This window comes from Colossoma macropomum, unplaced genomic scaffold, assembly GCF_904425465.1.
Source record: "Colossoma macropomum unplaced genomic scaffold, Colossoma_macropomum, whole genome shotgun sequence".
NCBI lineage: Eukaryota > Metazoa > Chordata > Actinopteri > Characiformes > Serrasalmidae > Colossoma > Colossoma macropomum.
Window position 1 is genome coordinate 9,145,822 of NW_023494805.1, and position 27,996 is coordinate 9,173,817.

Below are 27,996 nucleotides of genomic sequence, written 5' to 3' on the forward strand. Positions count from 1 at the left end.
TTCAGAGGTAAAACGTACGATGCAATTTTAAAAATAAAATTTATTAGCATCTCTAATGTGTATAAATAAAAACAGATATAAGAAACAATGCATATATGCATTATGAGCAGAACAACAACTGAATTGTGATAAAAAGGAGCCGAGGCTAGCAAACCCCAGTCTGTTCTGTTTTTCTTGAATCCTTTTTCAAATCCTTTTCAGTATGTGGGTCTGTGAGAAACGTACCTTAGAAATCAAGCTTTGCAAACGATACGCAAACCTACAAGTTGCAACTAGTCCTGTCATGAGAACGAAAGAAAGAAGGACAGAAGTTCAACAGCAAAAACGGGTGCAAGATCGGGGACAGTAGGGAGCAATGAATTCTGACAGTTTAGGAATTTCTGAATTTTGTAAGAACTCTGTAGCTTAAATATTCGACAGCTTTAAAACAGGCAAAATCGACAGGCTTCGCGCATTTAAGTTTCATGATCAGGAATTAGTTTCAGCAAAGAACAAGAACACAAGAAAAGATCACGGATAATAGAACAAACTACAATGCTGTCAGGAGACCATTGTGGCAGTTCTTAATACTACATTTTAGTCAAATATATAGTACTTTGAATTTTGAAGAGTTCTGAGCCAAATCTTAAATATTTTAAGCATCTTAAGCGGAAAATATTTGTTTAGACAACAGAAAAACATCTGGAGTTCACCACAACACTAACACTCTGCTGAGCGGCAGTATCCATAAGCCTTTCATGACAACTGACACGACCCTACCCCTTAAAAAAGCTGGTTCTTCAAGGGTTCTTTAGTAAAGAAAACCATTCTTTATAGAACCATGTACACTCACTGAATCCTTTGCATGATTAAAAGGTTCTCTGCATCATGAAATGGTTCTTCAGACCGACGGAGAACGTGTTACATATGGTTCTACACAGAACCCTTTTGAAAAGGGTTCTCCTATTGTTACGATGTCAAGCTTGTAACAACAGCAGAGCCCTTTTTTGGAACGCTTTTCAAAAAGGTTCTATATAGAATCATCTACAGCACATTCTCCATCAACCCTAGGAACCATTTCATGATGCAAAGAACACTTTAATCATTCAGTACGTGTTCAGGGTTCTATGTGGAACCATTTTGTTTACTAAAACAAACCGTGAAGAACCGTCTTTAAGAGTGTACATAACATTTTAAAGGCCGATTCCAACATGCACCAAATATCACTATTGTCCGTTTTAATGTAGTTTCATCTCAGCATGTGTTGACATGACATGGTGTAATAAGCCTTTATAAATGTAGGTTATATAGGTTTATGTCAGTGTTATGAAAGGTTTATATAGATGTCGTAGTGTATGAACGCTACCCTTCAGTAAAGTGTTACCGACAAAAAATATGTTTGTAAAAGAAGCTAAAAAAGCCAAGACATCAGTGTGAATTGAGTGTTTTAGTGTGGGCAGGCTGGGCTATCTCTGTAACATAAGGCTGCGTAAGGATCACTGTAACATAACGACATATATTAAGTGTAGGGATGCACCAATATGGGAATTCTGGGCTGATATCCGATATTTCTAATGTGATTATCTGCAAATGCCGATGTGCGCAGATTTAAAGAGGTTTCAAAACTGGGACTCCATCCACTAAACTAGCATTCTGGAGAAAATGTAACATTTGTAAAGTGTTATAAATGCAGTAAAATGAATAAAATGCCGACAGTTCAGTGCAGTAAACCAGTGGTTCTCAAACTGATTCTCAGAGATTCCCAGACAGTCCACAGCTTTGCTCCAACCCGTAGGGATAGAGCAAAAATATGGACCACCCAGGGGTCCCTGAGGACCAGTCTGAGAACCACTGCCCTCAATGCTCTGCTCTGTTCTTCTGGAGTCCAATAAATGCGTCATAAAACATCAGTTTAAAATATCAGTCAAATCCAATCACCAGTCTGATGCAGATAATTTGTTTAAAACGTTGATCTCTTACTACCGATCCATCCCTAAGTGGGATCAGTAGTGTTGGGCTTCCTAAGGCAAATATGGAGGATCTCCATCTCAGCTCAGTAGTTTTGGTCAGGCTTTCCACTCTCTCGTTGGCTGAAGTCAAACCTTTTCAAATCTAACAGCCAGATATGAACAAGAAACAAGCAGTACCTCAAATTAAAAAAAGCTGGCCAAAAAATGGTCAGAGGTCTAGTGTGAGGTAAGAGAACAAGTCAAAAGTAGAGAAAAACAACAAACAAAAGCAAAGAAACAAATGTAACAGACAAAACTTGAGTGCTAGAGGCAACATCTATCTTTCAAATCACAACCATGTGACACTGCCAGCATCACAACTGACACGAAGCCATACTGTGTTGACACATCGCGAGGTCTGTTGGCCTTTCCCACAAGTCCCACTCTCATTGTACAAAACCCTTTTCCACTGACCTTCAAAGTGATACAGCAAAAAAACAAATGTACATATTTTCCCCCTTTAGCCCAAAACAATCAATGAGTAGAGACACGTTTGTTGTCTGAAGGTTTGGTTCTTCAGTTTTGCTAATGCAGCTAACAAGTAACAGAAGTCCTTTTGGTCGTGTCCCAATTCAGGGGCTGCATTTGAAGGCGCGACTAGGCTGTACCATTATGAAGACTCCTTCATATGCGGCGGGGGATCTCCAGCTCTAATAAATGAAAAAATAAAGTAAAATAAACGAAAGGTTTCTGGCTACATCTCTGAAGAACTTCAAAAGAACCTGACAGGAGCGGCGTTTCGTGATGTAAGAACAAGAACAGGAAAATCGCCATAGAGCAGACATTTTGGGGTCTATACATCCTTCATAGGGCGCGTCCTTCAAAGGACGCAGCCCCAGAATTGGGACACAGCTACAGGCTTCCATTACATTAGCCTCGTGGCTCTAGTGCAAAACTAAAGAAGTGAACTTCAGATGACAAACATGTCTTGTCTGGCTGATTTCTTTTGGAGTAAAGGTTAAAACTGGACATTTGACTTTTCATTGAACTATCCCTTTAAAAAAACTGGGGAAACAGCATCCAAGACAACAATGCATGTTGTCAAAAGACTAAAACAAAGTGATGACAGTGTAACGTGTAAAGTAACGTGTAATGATAAGTGCTGTAGAAGCACAAGGGCCGTGTTGACCACTGAGTGTACCAGGTGGAATGAAGGAACTATGCAGGAACTGGGATTGGTGATGTGGTCTCTGCTCCATCTCCACGCCGTTAGAGTGCAAAGATCCCCTTATTTTGTCTGTCGTGTGATAGACACACCCGCACGCGCATTCACACGCACACAGTCACACACTCATATATATACATATATATATATGTAGATAGATAAATACATATACGTATATATGTATACGTATAGCTCTGATATGTCCACACTAAAACTCTGCAAACTCTTTTGCGCATTTTTCTGTAACAGATACGCGGATGTCCTCCTCTTCGTAGTCGTCGAAGTTGCTCGTGTCTCCGGGGCCTCTGCACTTTGGTATGAATGGAGCCTCCACCTGTGAGGGGAGGGACACAGTGGGGGTTATTTAAAGTCAACCTAAAATCAAACCTGACTTTTTTTAACTTCTTATTCTCCAGGGTATATTTTGGTTGTTATATCTGAATGTACATGACCAAATCGTAAGGCAAATTATTCAGTAACTGCATGAAGTAAATGTAAATTTTTATTTTGTTTATTTATTTACTTGTTTTAAAAGCTCCCCTCAAATTAACAGAACATTTGTTTTATGATCACACATATTGCTATATGCTTACAATTTACTGCTGAAAGCCAAAAATCTTAGACGCTCTTTGTATTATTTTATAAAAATAATTGTCACAGAGCAGATCACTGAAGAGACGCCACCTGTTTATAGTTTATAGCCCAGATTTGTGGAAAAATGGGTCGACTTTCGGTAGAAAAAAAAATTGTTCAGCTTCTTCTATTACAAGGGTTTAAAATTACATCACCCATCTATTTGACTGGAAAGAAGACAGTTACAGCTCTCATATGACCCCCACCTTTAGAATGTAGCTTATGAAATATTAAAGTTATGAAGAATATGAAGTGCGTTTTGGAACCACTGGTGGTTCCAAGGAGTTGAAGAGGTTGTCCCTGGTTATATAAAACAAGATTAATCATATCTATGATTTATGAACTCTTACTATTCCCGTGTGATTGGTAGCTAAAGCCTTTTTGGTTTTCAAGTTAAAGTGTTTACATTCTGAATGAGCGAAATCATGAACATGTGGTGCTGTTTTTTGTTGTTGTTTTTTTTTTAATAAACCTAAAACTGCCAAAAATAGTATGTAGTAATGATATTTTAAAAAGCTTTGGTGCATATACTGCGTTTTGATTGTGCACCATCCCTCCACGCTTACAGAGCGGGTAGACAATGTAAAATCTTGGCAGGAAGATAGTTATACTGATAGTCAACCATTGTTTTTTCTGAAGCTGAGGAAGACAAAGAGCTACAGAAATATAAGAGCACAGAGGCGTACAATTACCTACAGCAACACAATAATAACGTCGTCCAGCAAACGCAGTGACTTCATTTTTTTAAAGCTGGGGTAAAGCCAAGTCAGAGCGTCAGCCAAGGTAAACATCAGGCGTGGGAAAATGGAGTGGTGGAGACCATGGGTTGCTTGTGCAATGCAGTGTCTTGAGCTATATGTCCTATTTTTATGAGCGAACACATATCCTCTTTGGAGGATTTTTCTGTTTTAAAGCTGCAAGCCATTCCAGTTTCCTTTCCTTCTTCTTTGGCATGAAATGGAACATACAGGGCGCAGAGCACAGCCAGTGTTTACCAATGTGCTGGTGTTTGACACATGGACTTTGCAAGAAGTCTAAATTTTTTTAAGGCTGTTGTGGCACCTGACAACAGCACACGTCGAGTCCGAGCTCATGTTTGAATCGTAGTCTGAACCAAAGCCAACTTAATTTTTCTTGGCAGAAATTCTCTGGTTAGCACTACTGGAATTCTAGGGCGACCAGAAACAGGAAAGTGTCAAACGGAAATAATGAGGCATCATGGCAACCCCCCACTGAGTTTTAGGAAAAACAGTGGGAAAAATTAATGTTTTTCCACGATGTTTCTCAGTTTTGATGATGTCACTGTGCACCAGTGGGCAGAGAAATCTAATATGAACCAATAACATAACTTTTCTCCTCCCGCCCTCACCTACCCAACACTGGTTCACTCAGAAAAGTCACGTTAGAAATATAACGCAGGTCCTACCTTCCTCTCGTAGATGGCGATCCAATCTGTCGTAGCAAACCATTTGTGGTTTTTAATATCGTTGACGCCGTTCTTGAGGTTGCCGTACCGTTTCGTCAGGTCGACCTGAAGCAAATTCCTCAGCAGGTCTTTCAAATCTGAACTAAAGTGGGACGGAAATCGTACCTATGGGAGAGACGCCAGACACATAAATCGATTATGATATATGAACCTGATTAACTGAACTGATTTTTAATTCGGAATTTAAATTAAACCTTTCCTAGCGCTGCCATTTCTTTATCTTCATCTTACAACACATATTTTTTATATTCCAAAGGCTGCCATCTTTCTACTAAGATGGCAAAAAAAATCTTATGCTAAATAATACAAACTTTACATACCTTGAAAATTTCATATTTCATGTTATTCTAAAGATTAAGACTACATTCACACTGTAGGTAACAGTGGTTCAAATTCAATAACCTTCTGTGGCACAGATTTATTTGTTGTGTGACACACTGAATTTGACAGTTTCAATTCAGATTTTGACCTCTTTCACATATGAATTCCAATCTGCCTGCTTAGACAAAGGTCATAAGATTTTTACGTCAATGTAACTTAGTCTTCATCATTATTTTGTGTGTGGGAATAGCAACGTCATCGTTGCAAAGTCAAGTGCCTGTTACTATGGTTACACTTCACATATTTAGTTGTGGAGGACGGGTGAGTGTAAACAAACAAGCACGGTCCTTCCTAATGAGAGAAATCAAACTAACAGCTATTCAAAATCAGGTTTACTTCAAGGATATTTTGGGGAAAAAAAAGCAAATGAGTCACAGGAGCTTCATGCAGATCAAGTCTCTTTATCCAGTATATATCATCAGTTTTGGCACTGAGCTTATGTTCTTTGGCTGTCATGCTTTTCACAGCAGGTGAGCAAAAAAAAGAGCTTTCTTTCTCTTTTTGATCAGCTTCTATAATTACAACGAGCTCAGAAATTCACGATTTTTGTCAACTATTTTCTGTAAACCGTGTCCAAGTTTCAGTCCAGGTAGCAGATACAGGTTACCTTAAAAAGCTAATGTGAACACCAAACCTTTAAAAAAATCGGATTTGGGCAACTTTCACTTGCAGTCTGAACTTAGCTATAGAGTATCCTAATGAAGCCTTTTATTTGTAGCCAGTCATGCTAAGAAAAACCTACAGCCATAGACTCCCAACCCGAATGACTAACATCAGAGACAGTGCTGGCTTTTAATTCCATCAACTAAGGACCAATTTAAGTATTATATTCAGTTCTGCCTGAAACTGACATCAGTGGATGTCAAGCATCAGCTGATTTCTACTACATTTGCTGAAAATGGAACTGATGGTTGCTCTACTAAGCGGCGCCACTGGGTGGCAGTGTTTACATCAACGTCAAGTATTCAGCAACAACAAGAATTGTGGTCTGTACGATGCCATTTTGCCAGATCTAGATGTCGTTAAATGGTATTACTCAAGCGTAAAACAGCCATGAAAAACTGATTGTTGCTCTTTAAAGGGGGATTCCACCACCTTTTAAAAATTTCTCCATAATTCAGTCGTTGAGATGCACACAGTCATTCAGAGTGGTTCACTGTTCAGAACCCTAATCAGATTTCTTTACAGTGGTGTAATAAAGAATCAGATGTTGTGATATCTACAACACAAATAAAGCCATTTTATTTATTACCCAAAATGACCAACAAACCTAAACATATCCTCTATGTTTTTATATGCATGTTATGTGTTAATGATATGAAAATGGTTCCATTTGAAGAAGGAAGAAAAAAAAAAAAACTTTTTTGTCGACTTTTTTGCCTTTACAATGTGCTGCATGTGCCCCGGCAAAAAATTATTTTAAAAAATATATATTTTAGTCCAAAACCTCTCAGATGTCGCAGACAACAGGTAATGTATTCACAACCATTTAATGTAATACTTGGTGAGCTTTTAGAGGCATTAAACTCTTTAGATGCCTTGTTCCTATGACCATCAGTGTGAACAATTCTGACTCTAAATTCTGAATCATTTCATGCTAAACCCACTCGGAATGACTTTGTTTACATCTTAACCATTTAATTAGAGATTAATCAGAGATTGTAAAGAATGTGTAGAATTCCCCTTTAAACTGTAGACGACCAGACAGATCAAATATGAAACCACATCTCGGGGACACCTGTCCATACCTTTCCAGACACAATCTTCTCATAGATCTGAATGGGTTGGTCTGCGAAGAACGGGGGGTAGCCTGCAGCCATTTCATATATGAGCACCCCCAGTGCCCACCAGTCCACAGCTTTGTTGTATCCCTACAGAGAAAACGAACATTCCAATGAACATCTGACTAGTTCAGCCACACAAGCAATTAGCTGACTAGTGTTGAATTCTGCCTGGAGGTCTGACCTTGCTAAGAATGATCTCTGGTGCCAGGTACTCTGGGGTTCCGCACAACGTCCAAGTTCTGCCCTTCACCCTTTTTGCAAACCCAAAGTCAGTGACCTGCAACGTAAAATGTGTTTCAGTTAGATAATTTCATCATCTAAATGAATGAAGACATGAATGAATCAAGAAATTAAAGCCGCACTTTAAGATTTTCTGTTAAAATCGGAAGTAGTGACACTGTATCTGGTGAAACAAACACGCTAAAATATGGTGTGTGTGCTGCTACGAGTCGCCCTGTGAAGCCTGATATGATCATTTAAAAGTCAGAGGTGTTGGATTTTGCAGGAGTTTCCTGGACGACGTCATATGTCTTTACGTATTAACGTCACATGCGCAGGCACAAAAAGAAGGTCCAGCTCGATGTTTATGTCTCAAACGCAAAATCAGCACCATTCTGATGAAAATATGACAACAGAAAATAATTCACTCAAATCCTCAGAAGACACTTTCATCACCGAGTTCCCTTTGAATTCTCTTATAACCTGCTCTCAATCTTTAGATTCATCTGCCCAGGGAAGGGGTCTGAAGCACAACCCAAGTTACAAAAAGTTGTATGCAATTCCACAACTCCACCAGAGAGGTCTCCAAATCCCTACAACGTACATTGTATAGCTTTAATTAGTACATAGTAAATGCCTGTGTGATTAGTATGCCCAAAATCTATTTTGCCTGCAAATGTGCACAGCTGGGATTAGCAGACTGCTTTATGTTAAGGTCTGTAATAACTAGGGATGTTAGACAACCTGTCTGTGATCCCACACTGAGTCCTTAAAGACTGAGAATGTCTTGAGCCCAAACCGGTATGCATTTCCATAGATGATAGTCACACAGTGCACTCCAAGTACTTAAATGTTAGTAAAACCAGCCAAATTAACACTAAATATGTTAGGCTGCCAATTATTTTATGTTCAAAGTACATGGTCAAGTAATATAAATTCATTTTTAGAGCGTTTATTCTAACTTTTATCGTTTTTTTTATTTTTCACATAGTCAACATTTACACCACTTTATTAACTTCTGAAAATGTGCTTAAATGCCATAAGTGAATAATTTCAGATGATGGCATGTCTGCAACAGCTAGGTATTTTATTTATTTGTATTTATTCTAATGCTAGTGTTTTTTTTTACTAATAAATATTGGCCCAGATAAACAGCTTCCCAAATCATTGGCATAGCACTGTAAGTAGTCCATTAGTTTTATTTGGATTTAGAAAACAGAACCTTAACATATAAACCGCAAAGCTGCAGTTCTGACGGGTTACTAATGTATTGAATGTGAGCCCCAGAATGCCTGCAGTGATGGCAGAATGAATCTCAGTGGGTCTAGAATATGATGCCTTGCTTTGACCTGTGCTATCAAATCAGATGAAAGCAAACTGTGAGCTACTTAACACATGAAGGAACCTCTAAGTGCATTATGATGACATCTATCATCGCATCAGCCATAAGCCATTAATCCCTGAGAATGAACAGACAGTAAACAGACTCTGTTTTATGTGCATGGGTGCTACAGCTCAGGACTTGATCATCATATTTCTTTTACATTTTTAAAAATGTCTCCAAGAGCAATTAGGAAAGCGTGAACTCGGGGAAAGTAAATGGAAATAAAAACATCTACTAGAACAGCAAAAACACCAGATCTGAAATCATGGATGCTGTCTGGACTTTCTTTGACATCAAATATCCTTAATGCTAATCCAAGTGCTTTACTGGTATAATCAAGTAATGAAACAAAGGTAAAAATGAGATTTCTAGCAAAGAGTAAAAAAAGGGTTCTTTGACAACTGCGGATTCCTTTTAGAGCTAAAGAATACCATTTTAAAAAGGTTCTTTAAACATACAAAAAGGTTCCCATCTATATACAATAGGTTTCCATCAAAGAAAAGAACTTTTAAACCAGACAAAGGACCATTTAAGCATCCAAACAGTTATCTTGTCATCTTACCTTGAGTTGTCATGGTTTTATATATAGTAGGGGTGGGGCTACCTAGAATTATCTCTTAGATGTCACTTCTGTTAATTAACTCATATTTCTATTTTTGTTATCTTCATAAACAATAATTACATTATTACAAGCTGTATGCCATGTTATTCTCAGGAGACTGAGAGTTTGCTGTTGTGCTGCCATCAAAAAAGTAGCCAATTATGGCTTCGATTTCATCAATATTTCAACAAAGTTTACACTTTATTTGTAGCCATCACTAAGCAGTGCCACTGGTTACCTGTATGTATCCGTGCTGGTCAATAAGCAGGTTTTCAGGCTTCAAGTCTCTATAGATGAGGTCTAGCGAGTGGAGGTACTCAAAGGTCAGGACTATCTGTGCTGCGTAAAACCGTGCGTGGGGTTCACTGTGGAGGAGACAGCACAGCCTCAGAGGGAGCCAAAGCACAAAGCAAAAGGTTCAAACACTCCACAGAGAAAAGAGAAAACAAAAGCCACATCCGTCTGTAAATAAGCACACTAGGTGCACTCGCTGCGCAGCTGACCTGGGATCCTTCGGAGTAGAATCACTGCTCAAATATTAAAAGCGTAACAATTTCAATACAGTACAGAAAAAAAATTAAATGTTCAAAATCTTCTTTGTTGCATAGATACTTTGTCCCCCGGTCTCTTCCGAGTGCCTTCTTGGATGCCACCGTCAAAGACAAATTCAGTGATAAACTAACAGCTAACAAAATTCTGACCCATCTCTCTTACCGTTACCATTACGATGCCTGTCTGACATTTCAAACTTTCAGTTACTGCAGGCAGCAGGTTTTATTATGTCTAATAAACAGGAGGTGACTGAAACTGACCCTTTCAGATAACCTAAAACTAAAGCTAACAGTGCAGCTAATAAAACTCATTTTAACACTGTTCTGTGCTGGCGATTACAGTAACCTAGATAAAGTTTACCTTACCTTAGAGCCTGTTAATAGTTTTGCGACTTTTACACAGTGCCACCCAGTAGATGAGCAGGATAGCATGTGCCTGAGTTACACATTCCACACTTTATTATCCTAATTTAATTTAAAATTTTATTTCTAATTTCATTTTCAATTTAATTTTCTCTGTTTAATCTATTGTTTTAATCATGTTTTTTTTTATTTCTATTCTCCTTTATTTTTTATATGACTATTTTCTCAATTGTAAAGCGCTTTGAATGACAGCAGTGTATGTGACGTGCTATATAAATAAACTTGCCTTGCGCATTTAACTATTTTTTAGCCTAGTAATTTAGACTAATTTACTTTTTAATTTTAATTTAATGCCGTTCTCACTGCAGATTTAGAAGGTTTCATTACATTCCAAGTTGCTAATTTGGTGCTGCAGATGCTAAGAAAAGCTTATAAATGTTACAGAGAGACTTCGCTCTTTGAGGGGAGAGAAAAAAAAAAATTAAGACATGGCCAACAGATGGACGATATGACAGCAGTTTTACACTGTGTGATCTCCAGCACACTCACCTGAACCTTCCAATTCTTCTTAGATGTGAAAACATCTCACCGCCCGGTACATACTCCATCACCATATACAAATTGGAATTATCCTGAGGACAACAGAAACATAATGATAATGATAGCACTACTACTACTACTGCTGCTAATAATAATAATGATAATAATAATAATAATAATGATAATGATAATAATGCCTTTTATACTGTGCATAATAACAGTAGAGAACTGTTAGGGCAGACTAAATGTACCTTGAAGGCATATTCCAGTCTGACGAGGAAGGGAAACGATACTGCTTGTAATATTCTCTTCTCGTTTAGTGTGTGTTCTATTTGCTTCAATTTCACCACCTGCAAAAGCAGAACAGGTTCAAAAAGCAGTAGTACAACATAAACATCTACAGTAATTAAAAAAAATAAAATCTCTATAATCATATAAACAAATCTGCTTCAGCACTTTTCAATTCTCTTCATTTTAAATGCATCTATGGAAGGCGCCTGTGTACATCAGCCAACCAATTCAAAGGTAAAATAATAATTTTATACACTTTGCACCCCTGAACCAACCTTCTGTTTATCCAGGATTTTCATGGCGTAAAACTGCTCTGTTCCCTTGTGTTTTACCAACATGACTCTTCCAAAGGAGCCTGTGCCGAGGGTCTTCAGTCTGTCGAAGTCGTCGAGGGTAGTTGTGCTCTGGAATAAAGAAACGGCCATTACATAGAGATTTTCTCCATACAAATGCTTCTGTCGTACCAAAAAAAACTACCACAACTAGGCAAACTTTAAAGTATCAAAACTCAAATGGAAGTGGAGTCTGACGATTAGTTTAAAAACAGATTGAAAGCACCTTCAGTCTTTAAAAATGTGCAATAAACATGGACATGTGTAGAGTGTACACTGAACACAATATTAAGGGTTCAGTTTCAAGGGCTTTAGCCACTGACATAATGAACAATGGTAAATGATGCAAAATCTTAACTACACTTAAGTGATCAAATGCACATTTTCTGCTGTAGCTAAAAAGGGGAAAAAATGAAAACAATACTATACAAAGCATAACAGAAACATTTCCTAAAAGTAACTGTTTCTAACAAACTCGTAGGCTTAGAATTACGAGTTTCTGTGTTCAGTGTTGTTTAGAGATATCGAGGAACAAAGATTTTACTTTGTTAAAAGAAAAAGCTATGCAGTGCAGTTAACTTCCACATTAAGGTTATTCAATTAACTTAAAGTCTGTTGACTGCTGATCATTAAAATTCCAGGATATGTGGGAATAACCTTCTCCAGGATGGACCAAACACAGATGGCACCTTTTCATTTTAAGGCTAATTCTGTATGGTGGAATTTTCATGCAACTTGCTGCTTCAAACTAACACAAAACTAAATTTCAACAGAGTTGCACAATGTAATGCGTCCCACACAACTCATCTGAAACCGCAACAGTTGCAAATGCCTCAACTTTGTAGAACCAGTTTCATGAAACAGATTTAAAAAAACACACAAATAACTCATCACATGATGACGCTGATTGACATGCTTTCTAACTATTGATTTTACCGGATCGGGGAACACAAAAGTAATACAAAGGATGGCTTACTGAATTGTTGAAAATGAGACACCAAAGGTTGGTAGTGTTAGTTAGCCATCTAAAGGCCAATTAATAGTCCAGTTGACGTGTCGCTAGAACATCTGTAGTTTCTGACTTGTATGATGGCCCCGCCAATGAAACAGCAGTAAAACCGCAAAGGACAGAAAACAGCTGCTACAGTCAAACTGTCACACGCGTTTCACTCATGATCTCTTTCCGTTACGCAGTGTTGCCAGATTCGCAAAAGGTTCCCCAAAATTCCGGTTAGTCCGAAAGTGCAGTGTGGGGAGACATCACACTGTTGCGGGGGGCATTTTCTGCTTGGACTTTTTAAAGTAATTGCAGTCGTGGAAAAAGGTCTGAACATGAAAACAAATCATCTTATAAATGTATATTTATCCTAGTCCTGAATAGCTGTCAACCTGCTCTGTTTCTAAAAGCAGTGAAGCAGCAAGAAAGTAAACACAGCCACACACAGTGACCACGGCAACAATCTAGAACGTAGAACTTTGAGTTTCTCTCCAATCAGGGCGCGCCACCACGTCTGCGACACCATAGCAGACACACATTTTTGTCTCTTTTATGTTTTTTTTTGTCGAGCGATGCTTGTCACCTAAATTATAAATTGGCTTTAAAGCTGACAGCTGTTTAAATTGCTGCCTACTGTTATTATGATCGACACAGCAAGATTCGATTCTCCTCTCTAGACCCCCCTCTGACGGCGGAAGTGGAGACAGGTATTAAGTGGGTTACTTAAACATTGACTTTCAAAGGATTAATGTACACACAACAGATAAAAACTTGCAAATTTATTTTTTAACTGCTTTGTGTAACTGTCAGGTTGCATGGAAATTATGTAGCAGGCAACTAGTTGCATGAAAGTTTCACTGTGTAAAGCCAGCCTAAGAGCTCTCGTTCTGTTAATGCTGGCAATTTGTGAGATTCTGTTTCTCTTGTATATGAATGAAGTGATTTTTGGCACTCACCTGTGGTGGACATTCCCATTTTCGTAGGAAATCTTCTTTGGCTTTGGCTAAAAACTCTTTCACTGTGAAAAGAAAAGAGAGGAGATCAGTATTAGCATCCAAAAATCCACTGCTAACACTAACAATAACAAACAAATGCTAGCAGAGGATGGTCAGCATAATGCTAGCTGATCGCCAGTATTACGTACAAAGGACTATATGAAGTTTATATTTATACATAAACCATAGATCTTCTATAGATCTACAAGTGTGAGTGTATCATAGTACAACTGTACCACTGTACACTGGACACTTCATCTGTAAACTAACTTACAGACAGGATTAACAGGGGACCAAAATCCATTTGTCAGGCTACACAGCAAACTCAGGGAGTCAGTTTCAATAACAGGAGGTATCAGAGGGAAAAGGTGCTCTGTTGACGCATGCAACTCTCAAAATGAATAATAGGGGTTCTATCAAAATCACAGTAATATTGGTATAATCAAAGACAAACCCACAGCACACAGAATAAAACAGCAGACTTTAGATGACCCAATGATGTGAAACTTGTGATAACGAATGGCAGGCAATCTTGTGGCTAGTTCGTAACGAGGATATCTTGCTTTGAATTGGTGTACAGAAACTGACTGAGCCAATCTGGATGCTTTTCGGTCATTGTGGTCATCTAATGAAATAGTGGTCATACCAAAAGTCTCTATAAATCACCAAGGATTTGCAGGAGCATTCACCCACATGGATGGGATGATCGAGAGACAGGAAAGAGAGACAGAGACACAGAGATAGAGAGAAGAAAAAGCAGAATAGTTTCATATGAAACAGTAACATCATATATACAGGACATGGATCAGATGCGACAAGAAGTACAACTGTTACAATTTCAGTCCATCAAAGACACAGAAGACAGAAAAAGAGAATGATAAGAAAGGATAAAGACTAGGCCTGGGCAATATCTAAAATAATTAGCACAATATTTTCTTTTTAATACAGGAATTATCAATAGCATCATCGCCTACACCCCCCACCCTTCGTCTATCTTTAGCTGTTTTTCTAAACAATAGATTTAATGAAAATCTCTAATGAAAACACATTACATCATATAAAAGTACCATTTTTGTTAACTATTTCACCTTGATTCAAAAGCTGTACTGCAAATGCATGCATGTGATCTCCCCCTTGTGGAGATACTGCAGACTGCAACACGTGAGCGAGTGAGTGGGCAAATTCCAAAGCTACGGCCACGTGCTTTACATGTTAAAAGAAATAGGTGTTTACTGTTGTTCTAGGAGAGGTGCTCTGAGATTCAGCCTGTGGGAAATCATGAAACATTATGTTTATATTTATTTTACAACTCATCTGAACCATCAGGACACTTGAGCTGTACAGAAATTGCTGACATTTCTCCTCAGACGAAATCTCACTCTGGAAAAAGCAGAGAAAGTGGAAAACTTACTCTACTGCAGCCCAACTGTTTTTATTTTTCTGTATAATGATAGCAGTAAAAGTGACAAACATTACATGCCTACATATTATTTAACATTATTTAGAAAGCTGTTTAAAAGTTTAATTTCTCAACGCATCAATTATCACCTTTGAAACACTGTCATATGATTACTTGTCAGTCATTGCTGATAGCAGATTCCAACAGTTTATTCACATGAACATTGTATTTTGAAAATAATTCTGCGTGTCTATACCAGACCTTGCGCATTTTATGACATGACACCACATACGCACAACAACACTGTTGACCCTGAAGGGTCAACCACTTGGCCTGGAAAAAAAGATCTAGAGGAAACACTGAATATTGGCACAAAAAATAAAAGTTGGAGGTTTCTCAGCTGCAAAAGCTGCCCTGCGTTTAACTCATTAGCCTTGAGCTAATCTGTTAGTCCCAACATTATGTACTTTTATAATGTCACCCAGCTCATTCTGGTCTATGCCACATCTGCTGCCAAACTTACTATGAGATTCTGAAGTCTTTCATAGAAACCTCTGTCCAGTCAAAACTATGCATCTGGGTGCATCCTATCAGAGTAAAATGGGCAGGAAGGGGGCAGGGCTTATGCACCCCCCCCACTCAGATGACTGGGCTCCCACCCCCCACACTCAGATGACTGGGCTCCAACCCCCACCCCCCAGCCAAAAGCTGCTTACAAATTCCAGGTGTTGTGATCTTTTGGGGTTATTTAGTTAGTGGACTGGTGAGGCAAACACTGAAAAAAGTTCAGTTGGAGAACTTAAGCATTTGAGCCAACTATGCAGGATTTAATTAGAGCTCTGCAGGATTGAGACATTTTAACAATTCAAACTGAATCTTCACCTACTGATTGAAAATCGTATCAAGTCTGAAAATGTGCATTAATACACCCCTACGTTTAAGCCCTCCAACTGGTCTATTATCATTATATTATCACAACCACTAAGTGAAGTTTCAAAGTAGATGTGGCTCCTTTAAAGATGTGCTAAAGTAGTCTACATCTGCAAGAGGACTCCTTTCAGAGTGACCTCCTTTTATGGTGTGCTGTCTCTGGAAGCGTGTGCGGACATGGAGGGATCTTTTCTCCTCCGGACCACTCCCTACAAAACGCTGCATTCTTCAGGAGCTTCAGGAGAAAATGTTTCTGAAAGAAATTTCAAACGCTTACATTCAGTATCGCTGTGTTTAATCTAGGCCCAGAGTAGCCCCGGCCTCGGACTCAGTCTGCACTGCCGGAGAAAAAAAAGAAAATTCCTAACAAACTGACAGTTGAAAAACAGTTGAAAGGCATAACTAAACATTTTTGTCATTTAACCAAAAACCACAGTCAAGAGTAGGAGCCAAGGCACTTCTACTAGAGGTGCATGAATCATGAATTTGTATGGCCAACTTCACTTCAATTTTGTAGATTTGTTTGGTCAGTTTTTAAACCCTAAAACTGAAACCTGTGTTACAGAAACTTCCTATCTTTCATCTGAAATTAAGATCTGACAAGGTCAAGATAAGACTTTCACAAATTCATATTACAGAAGCCAATCTTATCTTAATACAGCAATTGCATTTCTTATCTTACAGAATCCTAGTTAGGAAACTCTGGACTATTTAATCAAGGTCGATAATCATCATGTTATAACTGTTACCAAGCAACCGAAAAAATATGTACACAGCTGAAACAGAACATGCAATCAAAATAATGTAAACCATGTAAGTTAGCCAGTCAGCGACCATGACCAATTTAAAAATGTCAAAACGAAACTTAAACGTGACAAACTGAAAGTTAGGAATATTGTGATGGTTCCCTTTGCAAAGCCAGCCTGAAGTTTAAGTTTCTATTTCCATCCAAATTTTTCTCAGACGGTAAATCAGACTCTGGGAAACCTGCAGCAAAGGCAGGAGGGGATTTACTCTCTTGTAAATCCCCTGACTCTCCTGTACTCTCCCATAATAACCCAGTGTTTAAACAGTGTTCAAAAGTTAATGAAACATTATATACATGTCATTAAATATCATTTAGTAAGCTGCTTAAAAGTAAATTCATTCTCTCTAGTTCCCTTTCAGTTCTTTTTCTAAACACAGCGATTATCACCACATGAGCATCATCATCAGGTTACTTTGTCGATCATCTACAATATGCCATCACAACACCCAGGCCTAATGTTTATGTACCAGCATCGGCATATACGTACACTCATATGTACATAAGGCCAATCCCCAAATATGATGGTTTTACTGGCCGTTCTGGGCTGGTTAGAGTTCAGATTTAAACCCTATAGAGAATATCTGTCTCACATCAAAAACTAAACTAACTTGGCACTGTTTTTCAACTGTTTAAAGCCAACATGCTGAGAGGAACAATATTATCTCCTTTTCTGTAAAGACTGTCTGCAAGTTTACCTGTAAGACCTCAACATTTCAAGAAATCGAAAGGAACAGCCAGTTACCATATTTATTTGTTTCAGGTTTTGTTGTTAAGTCCATTCAAAGCTTAATTTTCAGATATTTTGGGCTTGAACCATTTTTTTTTGCATGGGAGTGTACATGAAAAATATCAGAAATTGGCATCAACCTACAATTCCCATCACTTTGGCCTGAGACCGTTGTTAGCTGGATATTTTGCTGTGTCTAGACTGCCATGCAGTTTGGCTCCACACTTTGACTTTAATCACTTTGACATAATGTCGAGTTTTATTCTCTGAGCTCATACAAATCCACCACCTGAAACCAACGCAGCTCAAAACCGGCAAACATTTGCAGCTAAAAGGTCAGAAATGGGTCAGTGGATTTCTGCCTCACTCACACACCTACACACAGGACGCACTCTGCACATGTTTATTTTAGCTAATCACAAATCTTTAAACTGGAAACCAGAAGTCATCTAGTTGGTCATTCAGACTTAAACTCGCACTTGCACGAATGCTGCACACCACACACTCTAGTGCGAGATGCCTCAAGCTAAAGCTGCCTAAAAGTTCTTCCAAAGAGGTCTGGCATGCTTCAGATATGCAGGGCCTCTTTGGAACCATTAAACTATCAATCAAATGAAAGACCCTCCAATAAAACAAAACCCACAGTTCCAGGGTAATCATGAACATGCGCTGGTCAGCGGTGATGTTTTGGTCCACTGTAGAGCTGCACAAGATGGATAAAAACCAGTACTGTGATTATGTAGGTATAGCAAATAGTTAAGAAATGATTACATTATTGTAATAAATTAAGTTGGGCTGTGTTCAAAATATCACTAAGGCAATATATTGCGGCTAAGCTTGTAGAGATACACGCTACAACACAGCGATAACTGTACTGACAATGTACACGCCACTTAAAGACACAAGTGAAACAGATACTGCACTCAAGGGCGTCTGAGAGCGCTACATTTCGTAGCTTCCAATACATGGAAAACCTGTAACTGTTAGTCTTTATTAATTATTTATTAGTATTTGTATAAAAAAGCTGTTCAAAAAAGAGACCTAAGCGGAGTGAATGGCATCTACTTGTTGGATTATATATTTGGGTGTGTAAAACCATTTTAAATGCACAGTTTCTATGCATAACTCATATCTACTACTATATAATTAGCAGTAAGAACCACACTTACCAACCGAAGTAACTGTAAAATATTTTAAAAACAGAACTGAACCATATATAGATAAGCGTGGGGTGTGGGCACACAACAGCTCCTCTGACTCTGAAAAAAAAAGGAATTGTTGTTTAACATTTGAATCCAAATGTGTGCCCTGTACACTCACACTCAAATCTTTGAGTTAGTCACTGCTGGACTTCAGTCGTTCACCCTGTCAGCGGCAGGCTTGACTGAAGCATCAGGCACAGACCCCACAACTGACCGACGTGGGTGCACCGCAGACGGGGCCAGTGAACACACAGGACCGGCCTGTGGGCTGCTATGCTAAAGGCCAAACCAAGGACAAAAACTGTCAGTACCCCAAGCAGCAGGCGGTTCCTTATCCATTAGCATTTTGGTTAGAGCTGCTTTGTGTTTCAGCGCTGTTAAACACTAAAACAGATGCCGCTACTGTGCTGTATTTGATCTGTGGTCCAAGTCACTGAACATTTTGGTTGTTTACTGACAGTTTTACAGCTGCAGACTCTCTCACACACGCATATGTGTGTGCCCAAATATTGTCTACTGCCTCACAGGCTGCTGCTGGCTAGTGTGGAAGGTTCAGTCTTCTGCCTCTCCAAGCTCGGAGCGGCACATCAGAGTGAAACACACAGAGTAATTCAAAGAAGCTAAGCGGCATTATTAATGTATTCATTATTCTTGTGGGGTTTTTTGTACTTGTCTTAAAAAAATAGGTAAGCATTAATATCCAAAACATCTTAAAGGAAACACAGACCAAAAATTTACACTTGTATTGTGATATACACCGATCAGGCACAACATTATGACCACCACCTTGTTTCTATGCTCATTGTCCATTTTATCAGCTCCACTTACTATATAGGTGCACTTTGTAGTTCACTGTAGTCCATCTGTTTCTCTGCATACTTTGTTAGCCCCCTTTTACCCTGTTCTTCAGTGGTCAGGACCCCCATGGACCCTCAGAGAGCAGGTATTATTTGGGTGGTGGATCATTCTCAGCACTGCAGTAACACTGACGTGGTGGTAGGGTGTTAGTGTGTGTTGCGCTGGTCTGAGTGGATCAGACACAGCAGTGCTGCTGGAGTTTTTAAACACCTCAGTGTCACTGCTGGACTGAGAATCGTCCACCAACCAAAAATATCCAGCCAACAGCGTCCTGAGGGCAGCATCCTGTGACCACTGATGAAGGACTAGAGGATGACCAACACAAACTGTGCAGCAGCAGATGAGCTATCGTCTCTGACTTTACATCTACAAGGTGGACTGACAAGGTAGGAGTGTCTAATAGAGTGGACAGTGAGTGGAACAGTGTTTAAAAACTCCAGCAGCACTGCTGAGTCTGATCCACTCAGACCAGCGCAACACACACTAACACACGCTCTCTGAGGGTCCATGGGGGTCCTGACCACTGAAGAACAGGGTAAAAGGGGGCTAACAAAGTATGCAGAGAAACAGATGGACTACAGTCTGTAACTGTAGAACTACAAAGTGCACCTATATAGTAAGTGGAGCTGATAAAATAGACAATGAGCGTAGAAACAAGGAGGTGGTCATACTGTTATGCCTGATCGGTGTACTTACTGTATTGCAAACTTTCTGGTGATACCCAACCCTAGATGTCACAATATGACATTTTGAGTATCATAAAAAAAATAAAAACAGATTTAGACCAATTAAAGGGTAAAAGGTAAACAACAACAACAACCACCGCCACCAGGATATAGTTACCTATGGTACTCTCATGCTGTGTTCGGAATAGTTTGCTCATTAACTATTATAATTTGGTAATCAATGCTCTCTGCATGTAATAAAATATATTTTAGGACAAAACTACTATAAAGCAATGTCTCCTGTTGTGTGTTCAGAACCATTTCATGTATAACTTTCTGTGAGGGAGCTTTCAGAAGTATTAAACACTTCAGACATCTGCTTATTATCACCAGCTGTGTGAACAATTCTGGCTCTGTAAATTTATTATACAGAATTTCACATGAAACCACTCTGAACGCCTTTATTTACATCTTTATGACTGAGTTATGCAGAACATTTTTAAAAATGGCTGAAATTTTCCCTTGTAATGATGCCAGAAATGTAATGTTTGTCCCCTTTTTAGGCACAGATTATTAGTACAAGATACTTCAACACATTTTTCTTGATCTAGGGATCGAGTCCAACTGCAAATTATTGTGCCTCTAATCTCGACACCAAATAACGTTTATGGAAATCTGACCCGGCGCTATCGCACCACGCTGTGTGCACCCACTATCAGCACGCGTCAAAGCGTCACACTCAAACTAATACAAGCCTGGAGCTGTTTGCGTCAAGCCCTTCAAAGCTCGTAATTACACTTATCCTCTGACGAAGGTCTGATGACAAGCTGTTCGAGTCAATGACAAACTGTGTGTGTGTTGGAGAGGGTGGCTTCATGATACTGAGATTAAGGTGGGGGGAGCTTCATGATACTGAGATTAAAGGGGGGGTGGTGGGAGTGAGCCTATGTGGAAAGACAACAAATAAAATCACAGCTGGGTTTTGTAGTCAGTTTTATGAATGGGCATCAGTCATTTCTTCACCATATTCGGGAAGGGCTCAGCTGTGGCCCAGTTCAACCCAGAGTTGTTTACAGAATGAGATAAGGACCAGAGTGAGGGGGTGGAGGCTGTCTATGGATTTCTGTACAGAACGTGTGATCATTGTACAGGGAATTTAACACTGTTTTATAGGGACATGAGCTGCATGGCGTTAGCTGTGATTTATTGAACCTACCAGCTGTTTTATTTACCCCAGCCTAGCTAACTCTGGACTTCCGGACTACCACATATTTAGTCTCGTAATCTACTTTCAGGATATTGTGTGCAATATACCATCGTCTGATTGCAGCCCCTAGCTGTTGTTGATTAACAACACTATCATGGGGTCTTTTGGGGGAGAGGGGATGATGACTTTGCTTCACTGCTTGAACTGGGCAAAAACATGCTTTTCAGCTTTTTAAAATTTCATTAAAAGCTAACTTTGTATTCTGTATAATTTGCAAGGTTTTGTTCCACTTTGTTAATTTTGGTATGGTTTACTTGATTCCACTACAGGTTTAATACACAGTCTATAAACTGCTCCATGTTAAAATAATAAAAGGGTCAAAGCTGAACCATGTTAAGAGGTTCTTAATGCTACTGTCAATGTTAAAATCCTTTAAGCCACTATTGATGTTTCACGCATTCTGTGTGTCACAGTTTAACAAGCACAACCATGAGTAAGAAAAATGATCTACTTGAAGAACATCATTTTTGAAGGAAACTCGTTAATTGAGAACAGACTGCAAGACAAATAATTACTTTTGTGCACCCTAAAGTGTGTTTTTAGCACAATTAAATCACACAACTCAACTGACAATCTCAACAGATGGAAACATGTTGTCCCTTAACATGGCCAAGAGCCATCAACATTGACAGGACAGGGCTGTTTGACTGCCACGCAAAATAACCAACCACAGACCAATATTTTTGTGGTATGTAGGGACATGCGATTTTTAAAAACGAGGCTACAAGAAAGACCAACGGGATACATCTGTATTAGTCTCCAAACATGCAAGCATACCTCGCTTAAAAGTCATATTACACTCTAATTAAACTGTTGAATAACTTTTAAAGATGTCATGCTGTGAACTTCCTTTTTTTCAATCTAGTGACATGTGACACCAAAAGCCCATATTAGCTTGCAAAAGTCTGTTTCCCTTTCAGACAGATAAAAATCGCTGCACAGAAGTGTGTGCACACAAACGTAGAGCTGAAAGGGTGGTGGCCGAGTACTAAAAGATTAATCGTTTTTATATTGAAATTGCAATTTAAGAAAATGCAATTTTCAATTCGCAAGAGCAGCAATTTTTTTTAACAAAAATTATAACCTACATTATCAACAACACTGTGTTAAATTTTGAGCAGGGAAATTTAATCTATTAACACAAAGCTTGTGAACTGCCTAGATAAGTTACAATCAGATCCAATCAAACCTCCACATGTTGTGACATCATAACACCAACTTACTAGCTGTCTGGCACAATACATTCAGGGGTCAAGCCTCAAGCTAGAAAAAGTGGATATTCTGGTCTTTATGGCAAAAAAGTCTGAACCTTAATTTATAGAAACTAACTGCAATTTAAATCGCTGACGAAAAGTACGAGAATAGTTGCAATTAGATATTTTCCCCCGAATCGCTCAGCTCTACATAGACGTGCAGGAAGCCAAACAGAACAAAACAGACAAAATCACAATACTTCTGGTCAGATTAACGTACAATAGATATTAGATTCTCTGTGACTCTGCTGTTAGCTGGTGACCTGGCTCAGACTGGGTGACACTGATAAAAGGTCCAAATTTGGCTTTGTCATGTCAGATATTTAGATTAGCATTAACAAAGCTAATGAGACCATTCTAACCAACTACGGATGATAGTCTTACAAACCTGACAGCTTATTTTGACCGGACAAAGGGACCTTTGGTGTAACACGATATTGTAAAATAGGAAAAACTCCACTTCTTTCATTTTTATAAACTGTAAATAATTCTTCAACATACAACAAACTGAAGTCCGGAGAGAACAATATACATTGCTAACTGGTATGCACAAAACAATCATAAAAACCTGGGATACACAGTAGCCACGTTTACATGCAGCCTAATAATCCATTAATAACCCGATTCATAGCTAAATCGGAATAGAATACGTTCATGTAGACGCCTCAATCGGAATAGGCTAGACCGATTGAGGCCATTCAGAATACAATTTTTCTCCGATTGAACGAGGTGGGTAATCCTGCAAATAATCCATTAAATAGAAGAATAATATCCATGTAAACGCCTGTATCTGATTACGTTCCCTATCAGAAAGTTTAAGTCCATTGTGCATGTGCCTCATGTCATAGTGAAAGTTTATAACGTTGGCGGAGCAGAAACTGGTCTGCAGAGGAGACGAAGTTTATGCTCTGATCTTTAAAAGACGGCAGTGGGACAGGAGTCCAGCTTTTGCATCTCAGAACACGACGTCTTCCTCTCGCCCTTCTTTAATAAGGACATGTGAAGGATGTTTTCCTGAGTCTGACATCATTTTAAAGTAATTAAAAACACAAGCACTGCTCACTGCTGCTCATCTCACTCTGACTGGACCTCACATGATGTTCGCTGTCACGGTAACATTACTCTAAGTGGTTCTCCATGCACCTCATTTTGGATCAGATTACTTGTAGTGAGCATATAAAAGAAGATTTTCCATCAGACTGTTAAGTAGAGAGAGAATATAAACTCTTCAGTCTTAATCTGTAATCGGAATGTTTTCAATCAGACTGGCAAAAATCTTTGGATGTCAGCACAGCCACTGACATTGAATCTTATTGGAACAGCCAGATGACTGCTTAAAAAAATAAACCATCTGCGTCAGACATGCTTAAATTCGGCAGATTACAGCACAATATTTGGTAACATATTTATAATATTCGGGAAGAGCAGAACTTTTAGGTGACACTGGGCTAAGAGGGTGGGCAACATGGTAAAATTAACATATCACAATACTTCAAGACATCTTCATGATACACAATATTAAAAAGGCCTAAAAAGAGTCCCTTTTTAATAAAACAAGCAGTGGGCCAGTGGTCTTGGACAATATATGCATGATATGGTCACAAAAGGAGGATTATGACGATAACAAAATGTATCATGTATTGTACTGCACTTATGTATTCTATAGTACTGTACTGTATAGTATTGTACTGTACTGTTCTGTGTTCCACCCTGTTTTTTCTCTGGGTATCAACTGTGACTTTTTGTTTCTAGCAGTATCTGAGCTCAGGATGAGCCTTCTCTCTAACCTATTGGTAACTAGCAAAGATACTTTCTCTAGGTAGACAAAGCACTTCTTGTAAGTCGCTCTGGATAAGAGCGTCTGCTAAATGCTGTAAATGTAAATGTATCATGATATTACCCAGCTCTTCGCTGGGCTACTGTGCTCAAGTTTCATTCGATAGGTTAGGGAACCAGCCCAGCGACCGGTAGGTCGCCGGTTCGATCCCCTGAGCCGACAGTACGTGACTGAAGGGCCCTTGAGCAAGGCACCTAACCCCCACCTGCTCCCCGGGCGCTGTGGATAGGGCTGGCCACCGCTCCGGGCAAGTGTGCTCACTGCCCCTAGTGTGTGTGCTTTCACTAGTGTGTATGTGGTGTTTCACTGCATGGATGAGTTAAATGCGGAGGTGAAATTTCCCCACTGCGGGACTAATAAGGGTCACTTAATACATCAGCAGTGGCAGATATGCAAATAACAAGTATTAGATATCAGAACTGGCCTACAGTATTACATGATCGATGTATCCCTACAAAAAACAAACTGCTCAGCAAGAGTGACACTATTTTTATACGGGCATTATCATGGATATAAAGCTCACTGCCCATCAAATATACTGCAAAAAATATTACTAAAAGCAATACAGTACACAGGTACACTCGATATCAGGCATCCCTACACCTGGCTAACCCAACGTCTCACACTGTAATTCAGGACTGGCATTAATGTTAATGCTAGGCCCAAGTTTTAAATGTAAATATAAGCAAATGTAGGCAATGTACACTTTAAGTAAGGTTTTATGATAGAAATAGTGCTCATCATGCTACCACGGCTTATTGCTGTCTTAAACAAAATCAAAATGCTGGTTATCTAGTTAAATGGTTAGTTTAACTTAGTTTAACTTCATTGATGTTTCAAAAACTCTATGACTACATGATGGTTGAGATGTAACCAAAACCATTCAGAGTGGTTTGGTGTGAAATCCTCCATTCTAGAGAAACTTACCAAGCCAGAATTGTTCACTATGGTGGTGATAGGAACCAAACGCCTAAAGAGAGTTTAATGCCTCTAAAAGCTCCCTCACAGAAAGATATTACAAGAAAGGGTATATAGATATACACACAGTTTTAGGATAGCTTTGTAAAATATTTTGGCTTAAAATGTATTTTAATCCTTTTACTTCAATACATTCTTGGTGGAGATGTACATGTAGGGTGTTCTAAAGCAAAATAAGGCAAAGAAAACTTTTTTCCCAGATTGTCCACTACTTTACCACCATCAAAATTACATTTAAAAACTCTGAAGTTTTTGGTTTTAGATATGAACTAAAATGTCCAGCTATATCTGTGTTGTAGACATTGTGACCCCTGGTTACTTTCAGCACCACTGCATAGAAATCAGTCAGAATTTTTTTTCTACTTTGAACAATTCCTCGTCAAACCACTCTGAATGACATGTTTACATCTCAGCCACTGAATTACTCTGAAATTTAGAAAAACTGGTGGAACTGCCCTTTAAGCTGCCAGCCACAGTTCAGATAAGTGTGCAAGCACAAACCCAAACCTACATTTCCAACTTTAAGAAGCAAAACAGTAGCCACACTCCTTAATCCACAAATCCAGTTAGCCAGTTTAAGTCTTTTTAGCTACGTTTATTAACGTAGCGAACACAGCAGCGAGATGTTTTCATGTTTCTACCCAGGCCTTCTGCTTGTTTCAGCCCCCAAAAGAGTCCTAATCTGGATAAAGTGCTTGCTAAAGCGGCTCCTCTTCGGGCCTGGACCACCAAACTGACCAAAGCTAGCTTTCTTTTCCCCCCGGTGCACTTACCATTTCGAGAAAACAACGTTGTATGTATCATACTAAGTGCCTTTGTTTACTTAAACCGATAATGCAGATGTAGATGTAGTTTTATGTATGTATAACTGACCGATGCAGTTTCTACTTGTTTGCGTTGCCATAGTGAGCGCCATATATCTTAGCTTAGCATAGCTTAGCTTAGCTTAGCATAGATTTTTTTCACTACGATGCCTGAAACGTTTAGGAAAAATATATATTTATTTACTATGTTAACTACGTTTGTTCTGCGTCTTGACATCAATAATGCTGTTCTACTCGTTAGGAAATTAAATATTTATTATAACGTATAACGTTGTATCTCTAGCGTCCTGTTCGAATTTTCCCGTTCCACCTTAAATAGTGCAGCAGCAACGTTCTCAGGCCTCAAGCGCCAGAATGGAACTGCTGCACCATTTAAGGTGGACCGGGAAAGAAGCTGGCGAATAGGAAGCATTGTTTTTTAAGTTAACGTTACTGAGTTTAAAGCATTTTTAGAAGACTCTGCTTGTTTTAATGCTTTGTCCTTTCCTTGACTTCTTGACAAAAACAGCTGTTAACTGTCTAAATTAACTGGTGCAAATTCTAACTTGTTTGCGCTGCTATAGTGAGCGGACGTAGCTAAGCTAAGCTAAGCTAATATCGCTTCAACTAATATCTTTTTTCAGAAACCATGGTTTTAAGAAAACATTGCAGCCTTGCTGTTTTGGGTTTCTTCGATAATGTTAATGCACCCTAGACGAAACTAGGTCTACTAAAGAGAAGCAGACAGATTAAAGTCTTCGAGCTGATTTGGTTCATTTAGCTGAGCTAGGCTAGTTAGTAGCCAAGCCCAGCCTTGCTTGCTGAGAGCTAGCTAGCTAGGTTAGCAAGCCAATGGCAAGAAACAACAATTTTTTTGCTATTTTTAGCTATTTAGCTTAGCCAACAACCTAATGGATGTATTAGCTCAGGCTAACGAGATCTGAAACAGAGTCAAAAGCTAATGAAACCCTCGCTTAGCCCCGTTTAAAGGCGTGAGTAGCTCTATTTCACAGCACATCAGATAAACAGCCGAGGGGGAATCGCCCTTCTCGGATCACCATGAACTGTTTTGCTTACCGCTCTCCAGCTCGTTGCCTTTCTTGGCGGCCGCCGCGTTTCCCATCGTGAGGAAGAAACACACACACACCCTCACTCACTCACACACACTCTCACACACACGGAGATGGTGGAGAGAACACCGAGGAGAAGGAGGAGGAGGAGGAGAAGATGAGGAGGTCCTCTCTCCGGATCCTTTCCCTTCGTCCTGCTGCCTGTCCTTTCTGTAACTCCTCACCCCTCCGCGCCTCGGTATCTCAAAAGGCAGATTAACTTGTTCCTCCGACGGCAAACTACAGAGGAGAGGAGGGGTTGGGATGTGTGTTTGCTGAAGTCCCCCTTTCCCTTATTCCTCCACTCTTTACCTTCTCTCTGTCCCTCTCTCCGTGCGTCCCCTTGCTTTTCCCCCAGCTGTCACTGATTACAGTAAAGCTGATCTTTTCCTCCAGCTACAGTACAGAGCGCTCTCTCTCTCTCTCTCTCTCTCTCTCTCTCTCTCTCTC

The 27,996-nt window shown here is 39.2% G+C and overlaps 1 protein-coding gene across 3 annotated transcripts; it reads right to left on the reverse strand.

Moving 5' to 3' along the window:
* Positions 1–22: 22 nt before the first annotated feature.
* On the reverse strand, positions 23–27,977 carry prkacbb (protein kinase, cAMP-dependent, catalytic, beta b). Of its 3 annotated transcripts, XM_036596311.1 has the most exons (11): positions 27,515–27,977; positions 14,357–14,365; positions 13,672–13,733; positions 11,662–11,790; positions 11,347–11,445; positions 11,105–11,187; positions 9,880–10,006; positions 7,619–7,714; positions 7,402–7,524; positions 5,213–5,377; positions 23–3,487 (listed from the first exon to the last, which is right to left on the reverse strand). In XM_036596311.1, exons 1-11 carry the CDS (start codon positions 27,558–27,560, stop codon positions 3,362–3,364), a joined length of 1,065 nt encoding a protein of 354 aa, XP_036452204.1. In that variant the 5' UTR covers positions 27,561–27,977; the 3' UTR covers positions 23–3,361. The 3 variants fall into 3 exon arrangements, with proteins under 3 accessions (XP_036452204.1, XP_036452206.1, XP_036452205.1); XM_036596313.1 differs by lacking the exon at positions 14,357–14,365 and having other exon boundaries at positions 13,672–13,727; XM_036596312.1 differs by lacking the exon at positions 14,357–14,365 and having other exon boundaries at positions 27,515–27,975.
* Between the last annotated feature and the right edge of the window lie 19 nt (positions 27,978–27,996).